At 42.2% G+C, this 21029-nt stretch overlaps 1 protein-coding gene and 1 long non-coding RNA gene across 3 annotated transcripts in view; one reads left to right on the forward strand and one right to left on the reverse strand.

Moving 5' to 3' along the window:
• The window catches only part of LOC123371329, a 53716-nt gene extending 48694 nt beyond the window's left edge, over positions 1-5022 (reverse strand). Inside the window, exon 1 of the long non-coding RNA XR_006579765.1 lies at positions 4630-5022. This is a non-coding gene — a long non-coding RNA (uncharacterized LOC123371329). The remainder of the gene's footprint in view (positions 1-4629) is intronic.
• A 61-nt stretch (positions 5023-5083) lies between these two features.
• Positions 5084-16946, forward strand: LOC123371327 (cytochrome c oxidase assembly protein COX18, mitochondrial). Of its 2 annotated transcripts, none has more exons than XM_045018800.1 (6): positions 5084-5221; positions 9962-10066; positions 10891-11054; positions 12796-12917; positions 14817-14924; positions 16368-16946. In XM_045018800.1, the coding sequence occupies exons 3-6, from the start codon at positions 10910-10912 to the stop codon at positions 16539-16541; spliced, it is 549 nt and encodes a 182-aa protein (XP_044874735.1). In that variant the 5' UTR covers positions 5084-5221; positions 9962-10066; positions 10891-10909; the 3' UTR covers positions 16542-16946. The 2 variants fall into 2 exon arrangements, with proteins under 2 accessions (XP_044874735.1, XP_044874734.1); XM_045018799.1 differs by lacking the exon at positions 5084-5221 and adding an exon at positions 5842-6268 and having other exon boundaries at positions 9966-10066.
• Positions 16947-21029: the final 4083 nt, after the last annotated feature.

Raw genomic sequence — 21029 nt, forward strand, 5'->3', positions numbered from 1 at the left:
CTAGTTACTGTCCTGTGATAGAGGCAAACCTGTCAGATGCCTTTGCATTGAATAGGCATTTCATAAAAATGCAATGCTGGCTCTTAGTTTAAACTATCTTCTCCCTTCATTGTAAAGGATAATAATTTTATAGTGTGAACAGACAAATTTCAAAACAGATATGATGGATATAACAATTTCTGCCTATTGTGTACAAATGGTATTCTGCACTGGTTTTGATACTTACCAGCTCCTTAAATACCCAATTCACAAGAGATGTAGTATGACCCTGAGGGTATGTCTACCCTGCAATTAAAAAAACAGCAGCTGGCCTGTGCCAGGTGAATTGGGCTAAGGGGCTATTTATTGTGGTGTAGACGTTCAGGCTCGCTCTGTAGCCTGAGCTCTGGGACCATCTCTCCTTGCGGGGTCCCAGAGCCAAACATTTACATCGCAATTAAACAGCCTCTGAGCCTGAGCACTACAAGCCTGAGCCTGGCATGAGCCAGCCAGGGTGCCTAACTGCAGTGTAGATGTGCCCTTAATCATTTTGTCTCCATAAATCCAGGACCAAGGAAACTAAGTTAAGATAAATGTAAAAAGCAAGATGCTAAGCTTCTGAGGTTTGCTAAAACTAAAATCTTGCAGTAGTCAAATTTCATTTGGGAGCAGGAAAGAGAAATCAAAATCAGTCCACTGGATTAATTTTAGATTTTTATTTTTGTGTATCAAAAATCACCGACTGAGCTTTCTTTTAATCTCACATCACCGAATACCTGAAACTATCTGCAATTTGTTTTGACCTACAAACAAAAATAGCTTGTTCTTGAACCAGGACTATTTCTAAGTAGTTAAAATACAAGAACAAAACACTTATAGCACTTGTACATTCACTGTGATGCAGGAGTTCTGGGCTGCACTTGCATAAAGCTAGTGGATGTCGGTATGCATTAGCCATAACAATTTTTAAATTTGCCATCGTCAGTGTTAAGTTCCTGATGATGATCTTCTGTTCTTACGGATCTACATTGCCAGGGAGGGGATCAGTAGTAGCTATCAGAACTTGTTTTTTCGAGTATCATTGAAAGTAAAATTTCTCCACTGAAAATACATTATATGGATTATTCCATACCAGACCATAGAAAGTATATGATTTGAGTTGAAATACTTAAATATTCTCCATTGGGTAATGTGGCTGATCATCATGAGTGACTTAAAGATTTCACTATGTAAAAAACAGTTTATAGAAGTTCTCTAATTCTTTGGGATTAAAAAAAAATTACAGCAGATGCTGCTATAGAAATCTAGCATCAACCTTGGCACAGCTCCGTATCAGGTAAGGTTAGAGAGTTAAATCACCACTAAAATACTCTAGAGATTTCATTTTTGCAGTGAAGTTAAACCTAGACATATGGATCAAGCATCGTGTGTCAACTTCCAAGACACATTAAAATTTAATAACTGGAACATTTTTAGCAATTTCTTGGTCCGTAGTTACCCACAACAGACTTGACATAAAAGGAACAAATTGAATCTTTACAGTTACTTGCCAGACAAATGAAGCTGTAGCAGGACACCGACACTGCATTTGTGACAGCCAGGCGATTAAATGAAGCAAATGACAAGACTACTGAAAATGAACAAGGTGAGGCAATGTTAGAATTTATAGAGACCTAACTAAGTTATCTATGACATGATTTGCAAGCTGCCTAACATGGTTTCCCCTTTTCTTAAACAGCTAATTAAACATATACACAATCAGAGGCCAACTGAAAGGTAAAAAGCTTAGTAAAGGGGAACCAGAGCCTTTTCATTCCTAAATCCGTGGTTTAAATCTGGACCTATTTGGTAATGACTAACATACATTAGCATAGGCCCAATCCACTCCTGTTGAAGTAAATGGTAATCTTTCCACTGATCTGAAAGAGAGCTGGATCAGGTCCAACATTTGAGGCATGTGAAATGAATTGGTCAGTTCCTCATGATTGAGTGGGCCCATCAGTATACACCTTTTTGGTACTCTCAGCAGATAAGCTAAGGATTTTCATTTGCTTTAAATGTTAGCTTTGAATTTCAGGGCAGTAGGTCAAGTGATATTGATCACTTCTGGATACTGCAGTGCTATGCATGGAAATACCTAGGATGGGTGTGTGTGATTTACTTGCAGCAGCTTGCAGAGCCATGGTGTTTGTAATTGCTGGGTACCCCATCAGGACAGTTTTGATCATTATATTCTATGCAAGGTGGAAATTGACTAGCCTCTGGGCTAAACTACTTCTGCCTGCCATCTTATGCACCCCAGGGTTTCCCACAATTCTAGACAGCTGGGCTGCTCTCCTCTCTATAGCATGCAGATAGATCAGTGTTTTGGTTTTGCATGGTCTGCCCATGCCCCCTCTGATCCTGCTTGCTGCTAGATTCTCCATCTCTGCAGCAGCAGACTGGTGTTTTATTCCTCCTGCCCTTATTTCCTTTTCTGCCCAGTTTTTTGGGTCAGTGAGAGCTGTTCTCCCTCCTTGGCATTCCTCATCCTCACGGGTGGGTTAGCCTTCCCTGAGACTCCACTGCAGCATCTCTCTGCTGGCTCCTCTATCCCTTACAGCATGGCAGAACAGCCAAGAAAGCAGAGTTAATCTGAGTGGTGCTCTATATGTGAGGCAGCGTTTCCAGATTCAGCAGATGTCAAGTTGTGCCCAGCCTTCTGTCCCTAAATCCATGGGGACCCAAGGCTGCAACTCAAGCAAGTCCCTACTCACCAAGGCAGCTGTGACTCCAATGGGAGGAAAAATAGGCCACGAACCCCAGTGTAGAGAAGAGAGAGGCTCCAAAAGTGAGGAGCACTCTGCCTACCCAACTCTAGAGGTAAGTCCCATGGGACCTCTATAGAACCAAGAGAGGAGGCTTGCGAGGCCATGTCATCCCACCCCCCAAATCTTAAAGTGGGTCCTGAGCACCCTAGGGAAAGAAGCAGGGTTTCTAATCAGCTCCCAACCTGCCCACGAATGCTCTGACAGGTTCCCCCTTCCCTATGGAATGGACCCAGTAGGGAGGATTCTGAGATAGACCTCGAGAGTGCTCCAGGCCTTAAGGAAGGCGAGCTGCAACAAACCACCTCGAAGTCACAGCAGGGCTTCTCCACTCCCAAAGCACACACTAAAAGCTTTTTTAAAAAAATCTAAACGGGGAAAGTAAAAGCGCGCACAACCCAGGAGATGAGTCCTTTTCTGCCTCCTCCACTGAAGAAGGCGAGCTGCCTGGTTCTAAAACCTGAGTAGGCTCCTGTATGTAAGCTTCAGAGAAAGTTTCTTCCCTCAAAATCCTACACTTAGGCTGTCTTACCCCTTCACTCCTTTGAGAAAGTGATCAGGGATGAATGGAACAAGCCTGGTAAGGGCAGGCATATTAACAAGAGTGACCTCAGCCTTTCTTAACATTCAAAAACCAAAGGGCTCTATTGCTGAGACGCCAAAGGTCAATGTCACTGTAGCATTCCTCGCCAGGGATATAGTCATTCCCTCACAAGGGGAGTTCTAGCCTAAGGAACCTCTCAACACTCTCAACAAGGGCTTCAAAGCCTCTTCCAACAACCTCTGAGCATTTCTGGCAGCTACCTACTTTCCAAGAGCATCTATTTCCTGGCAGGAATATCTCAAAGCTCATAAGGCTAGAGATCACCCTACCGTGGGCTCCACTTTAAGGAGGCACTAGCAACAGTATTTGCATCTATTGAGGTGTCAGTTACAATGAGAGTTTCAGCCTGAGCCATGGCTTCCAACTCAGTAGCCATGCACCACCTATGGTTCACTCCCTGGAAGGTGGCTACTCACTCTATGCAGGTCCTGTGCTCAGTCAAGGTTACAGGCTCCCTCCTTTTTGAAGAAAACATGGATAAAATGGTGGCTGATTGTTTGGATTTTGCCACATTGTCTCCCCTTTCCCTATTAAAGTCCCCCAAGAGACAATATAAACCGGCCTTCAGAGAGGTGCTCTTTTTGCTGCTCATCCTCATTGGTACCAGTAAAGCCACAACAGATTCCCCAAAGGAAAACCGACTGAAAGCCTAGAGGGACCTTAGCCTCTCTGCCTGCCCTCTCCCCCATCCGCTTTGACACAGATCACATAGGCCTCCACCCAGAGCTAAAGCTGCGGTCAGGATCTCCCATTTCCTAAAGAAATGGTTTTCATTGACCATGCACAAGTGACCCAAGGAACAGTGACCCCATAAAATACAATCTGATTCAGAAGGAAATCTCTCATTTTCTGGATATGGGAGTGACAGAATACCTTCCCTCAGAAGAAAGGTTCTGTGGGTTCTACATCTTCATTATGCAACAGTGAGGGTAAGGAGGGGTGCATCAGAGCCATTCTTTACCTCAAAAGGTTCAACAAGTGGAGAAAGAAAACAAAGTTTCAGACGGAGACCATGGTCTCTACAGTGTCATCCTGTCCCAGTGGGCTTCTTGACTTCAGTAGATGTAGTGGAATCTTATCTCCATATCCCCATCAGACCATGCCACTACAGACTTCTGAGGTTTGCATACGCCAGGAGCCAGTATCAGTTTCTAACACTCATTTGGCCTGCCCTTGGCCCCCAGGTTTTTACAAAGATGTTGGTACTGGTAAGAGCCAGACAGGTCACAGGGAACTCACCTGTATCCCTTCCCGGACAATATCCTCATCAGAGCTCTATCTCAGTCAGCAGTGCTCAAGGCTACATCTTGGATGTGGAATCTCCTCCACGTGCATGGCTTCTTCATCAGGGCCAAGAAAAATTGTTTGGTTTTACCTAGGAATTTATTTTATTGCTCCAGAGCTAGAGGAGGCATTATGCCTTCAACTGCAAGGACTCCTCGTAGTGTGCATAGGGATCACTTCACGGGCACAAGCACACATCAGAAGTCTTCAAAGCTTTCATATGAAAGGTTCAGGGCTCCCCACAGCCCATGAAAAATCAAGTATGGGTCCCAGCACAGGTGGGCAGTCCATGACTGTGTCCACAAAGGCATGCTCCTCTGCCTTCCACCTCCTTTAGTCCTTGCAACACCTACCAGGGGCCGCTGGAGCCGGGGGAGAAAGGCTCACAGCATAACCCTAGAGCTGGGTGCAGTCAGCTTAGCTCTGCAAAGGTTCCAGCCTCGACCGTAGGAGGGGAAACCAGAGCCTGGCTCGATCGGACAAGAAGAGCGCAGCTGGGTACTTAACCAACCAAGGGGGACCACGAGGGAACAATGGAAATACCAAGGTGAGCAGAACAGTCCCTCGGAGCGATCCACCTCCCAGGGGGCCGGTAGCAAAAGGCAGCCCGGCCCGGCAGGCACAGGTACAACTCCGGTGTTCAATCTCCTCACACACCCCTTCCCCTCCCCCCCGCTCTCCGTGCTGCTCGATGCAGAGGGTGGGACTCCCCCCAGCCGCCCGCTGTGGGACTCCTACAAAGGCCAAGGGGCCCCAGGGAAGGGCGGCAGGCCCAGCTCCGGGAGGGCCGGTGCCTGGTCACACTTGGCCTCGGGGCCGGCTGGACGCGTTTCCGCGACGGGGGACGGTGCTCCGGAAAACAACGAGCGCGGAGCCCTCTGCCTCGGCCACCGCGATCCTGGTTCTCACACCCGCCGCTGGAGCCCCCGCGCCAGCGTCATCCGGCCCCGGAATCGCGTCGAAGCCCCGTCCCCTCCCGTTCTCCCCACGCTCTCCGACGTGAGGCGAGTGGAGTCGGGGTCTGATCCGACACGGCGCCTCTCCCCGCCTCCCGCAGCGCCGCGCGCGCGCGCATGGAGGGGGAGGGGGCGCTCTAGGCCTCTCGGGGGCTGGCCGGCCGGAAGCGACTGCCGCGCTCCTTCCGGGTTGGGAGGCGGAGAGTTCGGGGCGCGCGGGAGGAGGAGGAGGAGGAGAAGGAGGGGGGCGCGTTGGGTCGCCCCCGCCCCTTCCCGAAGCTACCGGCGCGTGGACTCTGGCTGCGCGCGCGCGAGCTGTTGCCGGGATGTGGCGTTGGCGGCGCGTGGGGCAGGCACTGCAGCGGCCCCTCCGCGAGCGGCTCCTGCTGCCGCCCGGCTGGGGGCCGCGCGCTGGGGCCGCCGCCGCCGCCGCCTCCCCCCTACCCAGCGCGAGCCCGGGCGGTTTGTACGAGGCGCTGGCCGAGTCGGCCCCCGTGCACTGGGCGGAGAGCGGGCTGGTGGCGCTGCAGGCGGGCACCGGCCTGCCCTGGTGGCTCAGCATCGTGTGCGCCGGCGCCGCCCTGCGCACCGGCCTCACCCTGCCGCTGGCCGCGCACCAGGGCCACGTCCTGGCCAAGGTGGGTCCGAGATCCGCGAGGGCCCCGTTCCCATCTTCCCCTGTCCCGGGCGGGCACCTTGGGGGTGGGGTGACCTGCCCACGAGCCGCCCCCTCGCCTGGCACCCTCCCCACGCGTGCCAGCCCTGTGCCTGCCGCTGCTTGGCCACGAGTCGACCCAGGCGCCGCGACCCCCTCACGCGAACCCCTCCCGCCAGTCCCGCCAATGTTCTGACCATCCCAGGCAGGTGTTTGTCCAACCTGCTCTGAGAAACCTCCAGTGGTGGCAATCCCACTGCCTCCCTAGGCAGCTTATTCCAGTGCTTAACCACCCTGACAGGTGACGTAGTGTCCAGCCTAAACTGCCCTTGCTGCAATTTAAGCCCATTGCTTCGTGGCCTGTCCTCAGAGGTCAAGGAGAACAACGTTTCTCCCTCCTCCTCGGGCTGTGTATTACTGGAGTGCCTAGCCAGAAAACAGGGGATAGGAGCGATGGGATTGTGCAGTGCGAGTAAGGGGCTTGGCAACCTGTGTAGCCAAGGAAACTAGCTGAGAGCTGCTGGCTTCATGCCTGGCGGTACGTCCTTCCAGAGCTGTGCGACTCTTGTAGCCCAGCCAGTCAGCTGTCATGTACCCCACCATGCTGCAGTGTCTCATTATTTGTTGGGAGAGTAACTAAAGTAGTGATGTAGCATTGTAATCTAATGTGATCTCTGTCCCCTCTCAAGAACAATATTCAGAGGTAAGATTGACATAGCTTAGACCAGGGGTCGGCAACCTTTCCAAAGTGGTGTGCCGAGTCTTCACTCTAAGGTTTTGCGTGCCAGTAATACATTGTAACATTTCTAGAAGGTCTCTTTCTATAAGTCTATAATATATAACTAAACTATTGTTGTATGTAAAGTAAATAAGATTTTTAAAATGCTTAAGAAGCTTCATTTAAAATTAAATTAAAATGTAAAGTCCCCCAGAGCGGTGGCCAGGACACCCGGGCAGTGTGAGTGCCACTGAAAATCAGCTCGTGTGCCTCCTTCGGCATGCGTGCCATAGGTTGCCTACCCCTGGCTTAGACATTGTTAACACACATGGTGCTCTCTGTGGTTGTGTCTACATTAATTTTAACAAAATATTGCCACCAGTGCTACCACTAGCTCAGCTGCCTTGGTGGATGCCCTTTTGTAGGCAAGAGTTCAGCAGCTTCTAAATACTAAATATGCTGCCTCATGAATTATTCCACACATAATACAGTCTAATCCATTTTATTCTACAGCATTTATTATGTATATGTAATATGTTATAGCATGAAATGCTGTGTACATGTAAAAATAAAATGTACAATTATAAAAGGCTTAAACTATGTACTACACATAATTACTATATGAAGAATCACAACTTGTTATGTTTAATTTTCTTATTGTGTAAAAATGAAAACCTAGTTAAGTATCTCCACTGTTGGATATGTTTTTGGTAAGCTATTAGGAGGATGGGAATCATTTACACAACTTTTTCAGCACCACTGATGTCCCCCATAGGCCTGCAAACCAACCAGGTGCTGGCTTGTTAAAATATTTTGTAGATTGTGAAACCTAACAGAATCACAGCAAAAGTGTTGCAGGTGAAGCCTTTTGAATCACAAGATATTATACCTTTTGGTATTACACTAAAGAGAGTAGACAGTATATCAGCTGTAGTGTTTGTGGTAAAATGCTTCATTGCTAAAGAATTGCAGAATCCTTTGCAACACTAGAATTACTACAGCCATGTTTTATTTGAGTAAAGAGGCTCTATTTAATCAATCTTGCTTTTATTCTTTGTGTTCCTGTCTACAAGATGTGAGAGGATACTTTTCCCTCCTTTGTAAAATATTTCAGGATCTCAGGATAAAAAAAGCACTGTGAAAATGGCAAGTATTTTATTAGTTTCAATTTAATATAAGAGGCAATTGCTTTGTAACAGTGCACTTAGAATGCAAAAAGTAGTGCCAAAACAATTGCTGGAAGGTTACATCTAATAGTGGTTCAGCTAATGTGGAATTGAAATAAGTGTAATCACTGGCAAAGAATGCAGTAAAATTTTCTGTAGCTATTAATTGTAATGTTGCAGAATTAACAGACTCAGCCTAACACAGTCCTTTGTGGTACACTGATCTCTGGTTAGGTAGGTTTGTTGTTTATTTACTTAGCAGTGAATATCAATAGCACATCCTTTGTGACCCCAACACTCCTTATTTAGGGCTTGGCTACACTTGAAACTCCAAAGCACTGCCGCGGGAGCGCTCCCGCAGCAGCGCTTTGAAGTGCGAGTGTGGTCGTGGCGCCAGCACTGGGAGAGAGCTCTCCCAGCGCTGCAGGTACTCCACCTCCCCGTGGGGATTAGCTTACAGCTGGGGCACTGTTTACACTGGCGCTTTACAGCGCTGTAACTTGCTGTGCTCAGGGGGGTGTTTTTTCACACCCCTGAGCGAGAAAGTTGCAGTGCTGTAAAGCGCCAGTGTAGCCAAGGCCATAGTTGGGAATTTACACTTTGAAAGCAATGGATAAGGGTGGAGTATTACTAAAACTCAGCAATTAATTTGCCTTTCTCAGGAGAGTCCAAAATAGTAAGAGCAGAAGTGTGACAGGAAATCCAGCCCAGGAAATCTTTTTCTTGTTTCCATTTTGCTACTGGTAAGGGAAAAGTGAGGCTTGAGAATATGGACAGAAAATTGTAGTTTTGATTTCACCATACAGAATCAGTTCAGGCATAACTCTTTTCTCCCTTGTTTTTTGGACAATTAAAGTAACTTTAAACTGGTGTTGGTAGTTATTGGCACTACATGTGTCTACACACTGAACCAGTTATAATGCAGGTGTGGCAGAGACCGTTTTATACCAACCACAATTTCAGAGGAAGTAATCCTCTAGTGTGGTTTTGTAAAAGAGATGTTGTCTAGTAATACATCTGAATGGTAGTAAGCCATACAATCTATTTTGACTTTGCTAGCTAGTTGTCACATGGTTCTCCATATCAAAATAAGTATGGTATGTTGTGGCCATCTTTTTTACTTTTTAAAAAGCTATTGAGTAGTAGAGATGAATCATGCCACCTGTGATATTGTCCTTTTATCCTATAAACTTCTCTGTAGCATTTGTGTGTTTTGCCTTGTTCACAATCAGGAGTCCATAGAGATCAAATATATTAATTTCATGTTTAGACACAAATATTACAAATTCTCTTACCAGTACTACTTCATACTTGTATCTTGCCACATTGACTGCAAAAATGTAAAACTCCATTTTCAGTGCTACATCCCGGGCCTGATCCTATTGAATTAAATGAGATTTTTGCTATAGACTTCAGTGGCTGCAGAATCATACCTTTTAAGGCTGTTCAAAATATGGGTGAGGGGGTTCCACCATGTTTTTTTGTATAAGAATTGTGTACAGACCCTTTTATATACTAAAAACCTATAATGAATTATAAAATGCAACCAACACTTGTACTTATGTTCTTTATCACCTGGTAAGATTGATGTTTTATTTGTTGTTTTTGTCAGAAATACTTAGGCATTCTCACTCAAGTTCCTCAAAAGCCCAACATATTTACAGGCAGCAAGCACCCACAGATGCATGCATTTCTCTTTACAGTACACATACAAGATGATATGAGGTAGAGAGACTGGTTGCAGATAGAACTCTTTAATTTTACTGTATAATCATTTCTTCCTTTTCTTTAGCTAGCTGGAAAATTTGCAGCCTGAAATAGAAAACCTAGCTAAGCGTCTTCGCTATGAAGTTTCAATTCGTGGGAAGCAACTGGGTTGGTCTGAAAAAGTTGCTAGGTAAGATAACAATTGTACAGTATCTTACAAATCCACTTGGGCTGAAAATAAGAGGCATATATAAAGATGATGGCAATATGTATTTATAAAAAGGCTCTACAAATCTGACACTAAAATAATGGATTTGACTTATTATTTTTATATAAAACTTTTCTGTGTTATTTACATAGACATTTAGGGAATATGCTCATTTGAAGCACTGAATCTGTGATGGAGTAAAACTTATAAGGCCAATTCCTGTTTCCACTGAAGTCAGTCTGGGTTTAGTTGTTGGCTTCAGTAGGACCAAGATTTGACCCATAGCTATGGTTTCTAAATCTTTGTTAGGAGGGGATGGCAGGACCTGGCTGTGTCAGCTTTACTACATCCAGTGATTTTCTCATGCAAGAGGAATCCCCAGCTGTCCTGGTATGGTAGCTCCATCTCCTTTGCAGTGTCAGAGTGATGTAAATGGGACAGAGTGCAGTCTGAGGATCTGGCCTGTGGTCTGTACACTGAGGAGCTTGTAGTCTTAAATCAGATAAATACAACACACAGAATAAGACATCGAACAGTATTACTAGGAAACAGAGATGGTGAAGAGGTTATCATTAGAAGCCCACAGAAAAGAAAAGGGTTTGAAGGGTGAGATTGGAGGTGATTGGCAGACAACAGATGGAAGGCTGTCTCAGGCCATAAAGGGCGAACTCCCTGGTTTGACTTCATTCACCTGGTACTCCAGTGCAATATTTGAAATGAACTAAATGTGATATGCAACCTGTGGTTTATTATTTCAGAATTTGAAAAGTTATATTACAAGGAGTTTTGTTTTGTTTTCCAATCAGGTTCCATTTCAGGAAGAATATGGGAAGGATTGTTTCAGAGTTGTATGTTCGAGACAACTGCCACCCCTTCAAGGCTAGTCTGTTGATGTGGATACAGATTCCAGTGTGGGTGTTTGTTTCCATAGCTTTGCGTAACTGCAGTGTAGGTGCAGCAGACTCAGAAGGTGATCATTCCGAACAGTTGTACTGAAAATATACATCTGTTTTGATAAATGCACTTCTCCAGTTACAATTTTTACAAACACAGTTTGGTTTTATATTTAAGAATTTGAGTTGTTGAGTTTGAGATGTAAGATTGTTGAAAAAATAGGCCAAACATAGCTAAGTGACTAATATGAATAATACTGTATTTGTAAGACTTTTGATTAGGCATGTCATAGATTCTACGCCACTGGTCCATGTAATCCAGAAGCCTATCTCTGGCCTATACCCATACTTTTTGCACCCCAAATTGTTCTGGTAGATCAGGACCTCAGTGCATCCATAGCCACAAAATAACCTCTCTGTTCATTCAGAGAGTTCATTTGCCAGCAGTGCCTGTAAGGGTATTTCTACACTGCACTATAGTGCAGCTCTGAGCTGAAAGAGCAAAGTGGGATGCATGAGATGATCAGTTAACAGCAGTGCTGGAATTTGAGCTCTAGGAACAATCTAAAATGTGTTGGGTATGCTCCTTGGGCACTAAATTATTTTGTGTGCTTTGCAAGCCAAAGTAATCGAAGTCATGCTTAGTATGTAAAGATACTAATGCAACAGTATGCTTAAAATTAAACTGGGATTTTCTCTCATTATAAAGCCTTAACTTTAGATAAAATAAAATGCGTTCATAAAGATGGTACTTTAGTTTATCTTATCCGTAGTATTGGTGTTTTGACCATTTAAAGAGTAGATTATGATATGCAGGATTAACCCAACATATGATGCTTTTGTGTTGATTAAAATGCCATGATATCTTGTATTCCAAGTCTAACAAAGTACTTTGATCGCTGTGGGTTCCTGCGCTGATGAATATTGTGTCTTTAATGGCATCCCCCATATGAGAGAGACTTTTCAACTTCAATGGGCAGATTTTAAAAATAATTGTAATGCTCCTGTTTCTCTGGCACATAACATTGTTTTAATTGCTAAATATTACTGGGCTAAATAACTTGTCATTTAGCCCAAAAAAGTTTAGCTACTATTAGGAAAATTGTTTGTTATAAAATTTTTGCAGTTAGGGACAGAAGATTCAGAACAAGTTATTTTTCATCATCTGTTTGTGCCAAATTCTGTCAGCCTGCAGTTCTCACTAATAATTTATTTTCTTGTTAGATGGCAAACTGCCTTCACTTTTAATCTTTTGGATTAAAAGCTTTTTTTTAAAAGACATCATTATATAAATAAAGAGAAACCAATCGTGTTTGCAAAGTGAATTTCCAGCTGATGCTTTGTGAGAACCATTTTTTTAAGTCAGTGATAAATACAACATTCTCTCAAATCCACTTTGGATTTCTTTGATTTGGAATTCTTTGATTTCTTTATCTCCTTTATATCACATGGTGGATTTTGTCTTATAATCATTTCACAGTCTATAGTTAGGTACAGTTTTCAAATGTCCAAATGTATGTTTGATAGTAAGTGTGAGTAAGACTTAAATGTGAGTTTATGCTGCTACCTGGCAGAGGAAGGAGCTTTCCTACTTGGGATTTATATATTATATTACATCAGTTCCTTGCCCTGGTTCTGAGGGAAAGGAAGGATGTTAAAATTACCAGTTGGCACAAAAAAAAACAAAAAAAAAAAAGCATTGCCACAGAATAACAAAAATGTTTACTTTGAAAGTCCAATTTAAAAGCAAAGTTATGCATAATTGTGACTGACTTTGAGGAGAATGACATACTAAATATATATATGTATTTTAAACAGTCCTTGCAGTTCAGGAACAGCTGTCAACAGGTGGAACCCTGTGGTTTACAGACCTTACTGTACCCGATACTACATGGATTTTGCCAGTTTCACTTGGGCTCCTCAATTTGCTGATAGTGGAGGTATGTTGCTGGTGAATATTGGACCATTGTGAAAATTATAATTCTTTCTATAAAGTTAGGACTGGTTCACGACTACCTTACGAAGTGTAAAAATACCATGGCAGCTTCTGATTATAAATATGCACCTTAATTCCTGGTGTAGAAGGGAAAAACTGCATAATTGTTTCAAGGTTGAAGTTGTATGGGTCCTGCACATTGTAATTGCTGATAAATTCTAATGTGGCATTTCAGAAACTGCTTTTATGTAGCTTAACCTCAGAAAAGTTTACTCTTCACTCCAGAGTGATTCCTGTGAGAATACTTTAATTAGCCTACTGCATTTTATTAACACTGCAGCTTATAAAGGTTAAGGTTTTGGTGTGTGAATAATACATTCCTGTGGGCTGCATTTACTGGCAGCTTTCTTTTCCATGTTAGGATTATGTAGTTCCACTTTTAAGATAATGTAAGTGATGATCGTGGGTACGGTAGGTATGATTCTAAATGAGCTTAAAACTTGATAAAAGCAAACTACTTAAAATATTAAGCTTAAAATAGTAATTGAGAAAAAGTGCTTTATTGTTATTTTAAGAAAGAAAAGGGATTGAGAGACTGGTACCTCTTATAGATGTCATCAAGATTAGCCAGGGCATCTCAGCACTTAACTATTTGAACCCATTTTCCAAATGAACCAGTATCATGCAGTGTCTATAGTTATCCATTCTGGTTTTGTTTTGATTAATGACCAAAAAAACCTATCTAGTAGGAAAGAAGGTTTACTTCCACTCCTGAGAAGTATGCTGTCCCAACCTTGAGAACTCACATTGTACTGTAAAAAAAATTACATTCATCACTTTAAAAGTAGAAAGTAAAGAGATTTCTCTTTCATAATTAAAGCTAGTAAACATTGCATAGTAAATGTGTTTGAGAAGACATATGTTAAAGTGTAAAATCAAGAATGTTTTACTAATTTTGAACTCAAGCTTTTTTTATACATTTGTTACATCATAAGCAGGAATATGTCCTACACATACAACAGAAGTTCACAGATATTGGGGCATTACACACACAAGTCTGTGGTCTCTTTTTCGGCATCCTTGATGAGTCCAAAGATGCTCCTTCATTGTGTAGGGAGGCAAGATCAAACAGAAAATAAAATAACAATTGAAAGGAAAGAAAAGTGGCTTACACATTAAACCAGGCCTCATTATAAATTCTTGTTGATATACTGAATTTTTTTGGAATAAGAATGAGAATGTTAATGAATATTAAAAATAAAATATGTAGAGGAGTCTGGATTCCCCATGTTCTTGCTCTTTTGCAAATCTCTGCAGAAATAGTTACTATTTAGTCTCTCTCTGTTATCTGTCACAGTCCTCCTCATTGCCTTCATGTGTCTGGATTTCATTCTTGTTCTGTTTTATTTTTTTCCAAGTAATGTGGCTTAGGAAGTTTTGTGAAATGAAAGTCAAGGTTTGCCTATACACGTTCTGCTTCTGTTCAATTATTCATTAAGTAGGTTGGGGATAATGGTCCATTTCTTCTCAGTAGCCATCTCTCAGAGGACTGTGCTTGAGGATCAGGTGTTGGAGGCTTATTCAATGTGCAAAAGCTATTCTCCTGTGAAATAATGTTCTCTTAAAATGTTTTAGACTTTTAGTCTTGGTATAAAATCTGCCAGGAAAGGATTGAGTATTGACTGTAAGGCACCAAACAAATTTAAGGAAGGAATTTATGAATGTTTTAAATTTACTTGATTTGAGCCTCCCAATAATTGAAAAGAATGTGAAAAGAATATTTGGGTGGAACAAACCTGTTCTAACATTGACTGTGCATGTTTAACTTCCCTTGTATTAAAAACTTCCCTTGTATTTCTCTGGTGTGTGTGGATTGGTGGGGTTTTTTTTTGTGCCTCTTCAGATCTTTGCTCTGCGAAAACTTGAACTGTCCAGGTTCCAGAAGTACGCTACCAACTTCATTCGAGGACTGTCAATACTGATGGTTCCTATTGCTGCAACTGTACCTTCAGTAAGTACAAAACATAATCGTGTGTAGTAGGTGAGACTCTGCATTAATCCGTGCCTGTGTTGGCCAGACTTGATTCATGGTGCTCTAAGTGCATCCCAAGTGCATGATCTGTATTGCGTACCGTAGTTGATATTATACTTCATACCATTTTAATAGCAGCGACTTCACTCAAATAGTAGTGTGTGCAGGATTTGTAATTTATAAGGGTCACCATTCAGTATGTGAAAGGTGCTGTTTGCACTTACATTACATGCAGCCTCTAGGGTCTTCAAAAAGTGTTATGTGCATCGTTACAAGCACTGCACGTTTCATAATATGTAAGACACAATAACAAATAACCTGTTCCAAGGAGCTTACAATCTATAAGACAGACATAGATAAAACAAGATAGGCTGGGAGATCCATGGAAGCAGTTGACTTCAAATGTTAAACAAACAAACAAATGTGATGTGACTAGAGTTTTTTGGGCCTCCTGGAAGTAATACTGGAACTGAGTGGTGGTCATTGCATGGAAGGGAGGACACAAAGTAGTTACTAAGACTGGCATCACTATAGAAAAAAGGTTGATAGAGAAAATAAGAAACAAGATCAAGCCATCAGTGGAATGTTTGTTTGTTTTTTATTTGGTTTTGTTTTAATTATTTTGTATATAATGTGTATTTTTCTGATTACACTGTTAGAATCCAACAAAACTATTCTCTTAACTAGCCTATTGACAGTAGGTTGATCTAAACCCTACTATGCAAACTTTTACTGGAACAAATGAGATTTTTACATGGTGTTCATACTATGGTACATGTTCAATATGTATTTTTTTTTTTAAAAGGTAGGTGCTTTATAGTATTTTTGCCAAATATTAAAAATAGAGCCCACAAACTCATTGTTGCTAACATCATTTTTTAAAAGTTGAGTATTAGAAAATATCTGGAGTTGGTCTATATTTGGATTTACCTTGTGAATTGAAAGGCAAACCATGTTCATGTAACTAGAGACAGATGATATTGCATAAAAGGTTTATTTACTGTAAGATCCGAACAACATCTTGAAAATGTTTTGAGAGTAGATTTGTATGTGAAGAAATGCATGTTTAATTGTGTGTTTGAAGTAGTTGAGATTCTTGTACACAGTTGTTGGGCTTATCAAGCCTTTTTAGACTAAAACAGGATAAAATTTGAAATATGAATTTAAAACATTGGGTCCTGTAGTTTTGTCAATTTTTAGCAAAGATCACATTTTTACAGTAGAGTTCAAAAACCGTGAAAAATGGGATTTGTAATGGAAGCATTGCTTAACTGTAGCTATTTATTTAAGGGTGCATATGTAGGAGAGTTGACTTTCTTAATAAGAAATAATTAATTATTGTAGTTTGTGAAAAGCTACTGGAATTGCAGTGCTTTTATTGTCTTTTGGGTTGCTGAATGCTATGTTCCTGTCTCCTTGCAGTCCATGGCTTTGTACTGGTTATTCTCCAGCTTCATGGGACTCTCACACAACCTGCTACTGCGCTCTCCAACTTTTCGTCGACTGTGCCGCATCCCAAGGACCAAGTCTGACTCAGACACTCCTTATAGGGATATAGTCTCTGCCTTTTATACTAAGTACTTTTTTAAAAAGTGATTCATTTTGCATTCAGTGGAAGAACTACCCTATACAGGCAACTTGAGTAATTCAGAAGTCATATTGTATTGAAATGTATCTATTTAATATGGGGCAAATCTATGCTACCATGCTGCATCAGCGCAGTTGCACTGATGCAGCTGCACTGCTGTAGCGCACCTGGTGAAGAAATGCTATGCTGACGGGAAGGCGTCTCCCACTGACATAGCGCAGTGTGGACACTGCTTTAAGTCAATGTCACTTACGTCACTCGGGTGTGAAAAAGCCACCCCCTGAGCAACGTAAGTTACATCAGCTGAAGCAGTAGTGTATCCAAGCCCTGAATGTCTCCTTGAAACAGAATGTAAAAGGCTGTCGTTGGAACTGTATTTTTCCTAATAAAACAGTGGCTGTCTCTGACAAGAAGTGGAGTGGGTAATTGTACTAACTTCTTGGCGCAGTGCAAAATTTTTAGTTCATGTGGTGTTTTTGTAAGTTGGGTGTCCAGTTAATAGCAGCTTCTTTCCTTTATTGGTAATTCAGGATGACAATAGATGTTAAAATTGTGGCTGATGTAGCTCTGCTATTTACATTGAGTCTGATCTTAACTAAAGGCTAGTGAACAACAATGTAGCTTTATTTGAAGACTGAATGGGTCACTGGGTTGGTAATGGTGTACTAGGTCTCCTCTCTCAGACACTTGTTCAGATTCAGTAGTTGACCACATGTCTTCAATCTATTGGCCCATGGGAAAGTTCTACAGACAACTGAGATGGTGTTTTTTTGAAACAACAAAGGTGGATTAAATGCCCACTCGTTTGCAGTGTCAGCAAACTAATCTGAAACAAGATAGGAATCTGTGGATTTACACAGCATGACAAAAGGTTCACTGCTACTATCCAGGGGAACAGGTGCAGAACTTTGACTCAGGATACAAGGGTTCTGTTCTTGGCTCTCATGTTGACCTTGTGTAAGTCACTTAATCTCTCCATATTTTAGTTTCCCCATGTATAAAATGGGGATAATGATACTTATCCTGCTTTCTGTTTAAAAAAAAAAAAAAAAAAAAGCAGCATGTGAAAGAGCGTATTATTCCGGCAGTAGTCATAGGCACTGGTCTCACTTTTGTATAGAACTATGTCACACAGCTCTGCTAGACCAAAAGAACATTGTTTTATGTGTCATGTACACACTGTGGAATGTTTAAGTTCAGTGTCCATAAAGAAAGGAATTAATTACTACAACATAAAATTGAAATTAAATGATTATTTTAATTGAATGCAAAAAGGTACGGATATGGGAAGCCAGTTCAAATAATTTACTAAATACACAGTATCAAATGTAGAAGACGTTGGGGCTACTCACTGCACACACAGAAAGAATACATAACCATACGTAGTCTTTCTGACGGCTGTCTGCACTCACACCCTCCTCCTTTGTGGGTTCTTGCCTTGATTTGCTTTAATCATACGTCAGCAGGCAGTTGTCCCTTTGTTCTGATGGATCCTACAAGTTAAACTCCCTTTCCATTGAAGTTTCAGAGCCATCTCCCAAAAATGAGATTTTTGTTCTTCTAACCAGATGCATTTTAAAAAGGCCACTCTTGGATTCCATGCTTGTTACCTTTCCTTCCCATTCCTTCTCCCTGTTTGTATCAGACCTCATTGTTTGCCCTAATCTTTCCAGTTTGTTTGTTTGTGTCTTTTAGTGTAGATCGTGATTAGCCCCCCCCCCACCCCCGTACAGAGCTTAGAGGGAGGAACTTCATTTATAAATACTTTTTAAATGACCAAAGGCTGGATTCAACTCTTATTGAAATCAGTGGAATGGCACTCATTACATTCAATGTTGGTTTTGACCCTAAATTCACAACTACTGAAACCAGAGCAAGAAGCCGTATATTGCTTGTAATCTTACTTTCAGTGTTTGTCAGACCATTGGGACAAATTCATCCCTGTTGAATTCTTACAATCAGTGTTGTATTTGGCCTATTAAACTTTAACAAACAGAATCTCAAACTAAGTTCTGTAGGGAAGAAATGGCTGCTGTCTCCATGGTTAGAGACGAGTGGGTGGACCTGGTGAAGGAGAGAGGAGTAAGTAGGGTGCCAGGCAGGTATAGAGAAGAGAAACAAGCTGACTGTTTGATACTCCTTAGCCAATGCTGAGGTGAACGGGGCGCTGTGGTGGTTTTGGCTGTTTCTCAGATAGCACAGAAGTGCAGCTGTTGCTCCACCAACTGGCTGAAAAGCCTCCTGCCACAGACAGCTGTGGATGGTGTTAATCCAGGATTTGGCAGGTAAATAGTGAAGATTTTTCAAATACTTTGTTTAAAAATGTAAATGTTTAATTGTTAATCTTGGAGTTATTAATCCCTACTCCCCCAGAATTGACACAAACATTCAATGTGCATTTAGCATACGTTCTCTGTAAACAGGAGCGGCGCCAGGGTTTTTGGCGCCCTAGGCAGGGGTCCTTCCACACTCCCGGTCGTTGGCGGCAATTCTGCGGGGGGGGGAGGTCCTTCCGCGCTCTCAGTCTTCGGGGCACTTCGGCGGCGGGTCCTGGAGTGAGTGAAGGATCCGGTGCAGAATTGCCGCTGAAGACCCGGAGCGCGGAAGGACCTCCCCGCTGCCAAATTGCCGCCCCCCCAAATCCTGGCGGTCGCCTAAATGGAAGCGCCGGCCCTGTCTGTAGAGAGCATAAAATAGTGCTTCCATGTAAAATGGTAGATTGACTGCCTTGCGGACTGAAATCCTCCATTCACAAGACAGGCACTAAATTGGCAGTGACAGTTTTCCTACAGTTTTCTTACTGATGACTTAGAAGAGGTACCACCAGTGGCAGAATGAGGCTCGTTCAGTGTCCGGGTCTATTAAATCCCTGCCCTCTGCTGAGAACATTGCCAGTTACAGTGGTAGTTTTTGTAATGGGGTTCTCACCTGACTGTACAAATAGCAGTCAACCCTCACAACATCCATGTAAGGTTAAGACTAAATTTTCTAAACTGCCTTCTAATTCTAAGTGCCCAGCTTTGAGGCACTTACATAGCATGGGGTGTTCTTTTTTTTTTTTCAAGGAGGTGCTAAGTACTGCATCTCACTGAATTCAACTGACACTGTGGGAGTTCAGCACCTTTGGAAAAAGTAGCCACAAAGTGACTCTCATTGGACACCCAAAAAAATCAGTGGATGCTTTGGAGAATGTAAGTCTAATTTTGCAGTCAGTGGCAAAGCTTACGAGTGCTGGGTAAGATGTATGGGAATAATGCCTAGCTCTTTTAGTGCTTATCAGTAAATCTCAAAGTTCTTTACAGAGGGAGGTAAGTACATTTGTCTCACTGTGGCCTTTATAGTCTACTTTAGACCCCAGTTTTAATCATTTTTAAAGGGAGCTAAAACTGTTTAGTGGTACATTACTACTGAGTTGAAGAAAGCTAATAAACATGCTTGAGGCAAATGGGAAAGACTGGCTTTGTGGGAAGCACTTAGGGTCTCTAGAACACCCTACTCAGCACAGAAGTGGCCCATTCTTTAAACACATCCTTTTGTTTTTTTCAAGTCTCTTGAACTAGGTAGATATACTATATGGCCAAACAAGGCAACGACGACACAAAAGCAGATGTCTCTATTTCCAGTACATCCACAAACATAACCCAACTGTACCACTTCTGTTTGTATTTCTATTTTCATTGTGAATGGAGATGCACTGAATCGCTGGACCCAATCCATCACTTACACCCACTTTGCTGGGCATGCAATACAAGATGTGAGAAATACTTCTCCCCTTCCCTGACACCTGTGGAAAACACACTACTTTTCCAGAGATCCAGTCACAGCTAGTAAAACTACTCCTTCCAACACAAAAATGCAGAGCATTTTGAGGACTACATAAACAATGCTGCTGACTAGTGTAATCCAAGAAAAAATGCAGTCCTAGAATTTGTCTAGGATGCTCAAATGCAACACTAGAGTTTTCAGCAAGGTCCTGTTTAGTCTAATTTTTCAGTTACACTTACAAAAAAGAAAATGACTTGTCTATGGGCAGATTGAGTCTGGTTCAGGCAGTGTCTGAACTCCCAGTTGTTTTCTTTCAATCACTAGATTGCAACTTTTGCTACCAGGTTATGGTTTATTCAATGACACAGCTTTAAAAATATAAGCTCTAACATTGAGTTATTTACTCAACCTAAAGGTTTTATATAGGTACAATTATAAAATTTACATCGGATTATATATTCTAACACGTAGATCTAAATCCTGAACTCATTTCTCATTTTATTTTCTACTTTAGGGCCAATGTGAAGTACAAAAAAACCAAAGACACTCCCTGCCTCTATTAGATTAGTCAGAGATCCCAATCCTGCAAATACGCACCTATTTAAGTATAAGCATTATGGAGCTAGTCATATAGTTACACAGGTAAGTGCAGGATTGAGGACTAAGATTTGATCCGTTTTTTAAAACATCTTAACCCACTTTACAATGTAACTTGCTTAAGTCTTGTTGGG

Source organism: Mauremys mutica, chromosome 5 (genome assembly GCF_020497125.1).
Source record: "Mauremys mutica isolate MM-2020 ecotype Southern chromosome 5, ASM2049712v1, whole genome shotgun sequence".
Taxonomy (NCBI): domain Eukaryota; kingdom Metazoa; phylum Chordata; order Testudines; family Geoemydidae; genus Mauremys; species Mauremys mutica.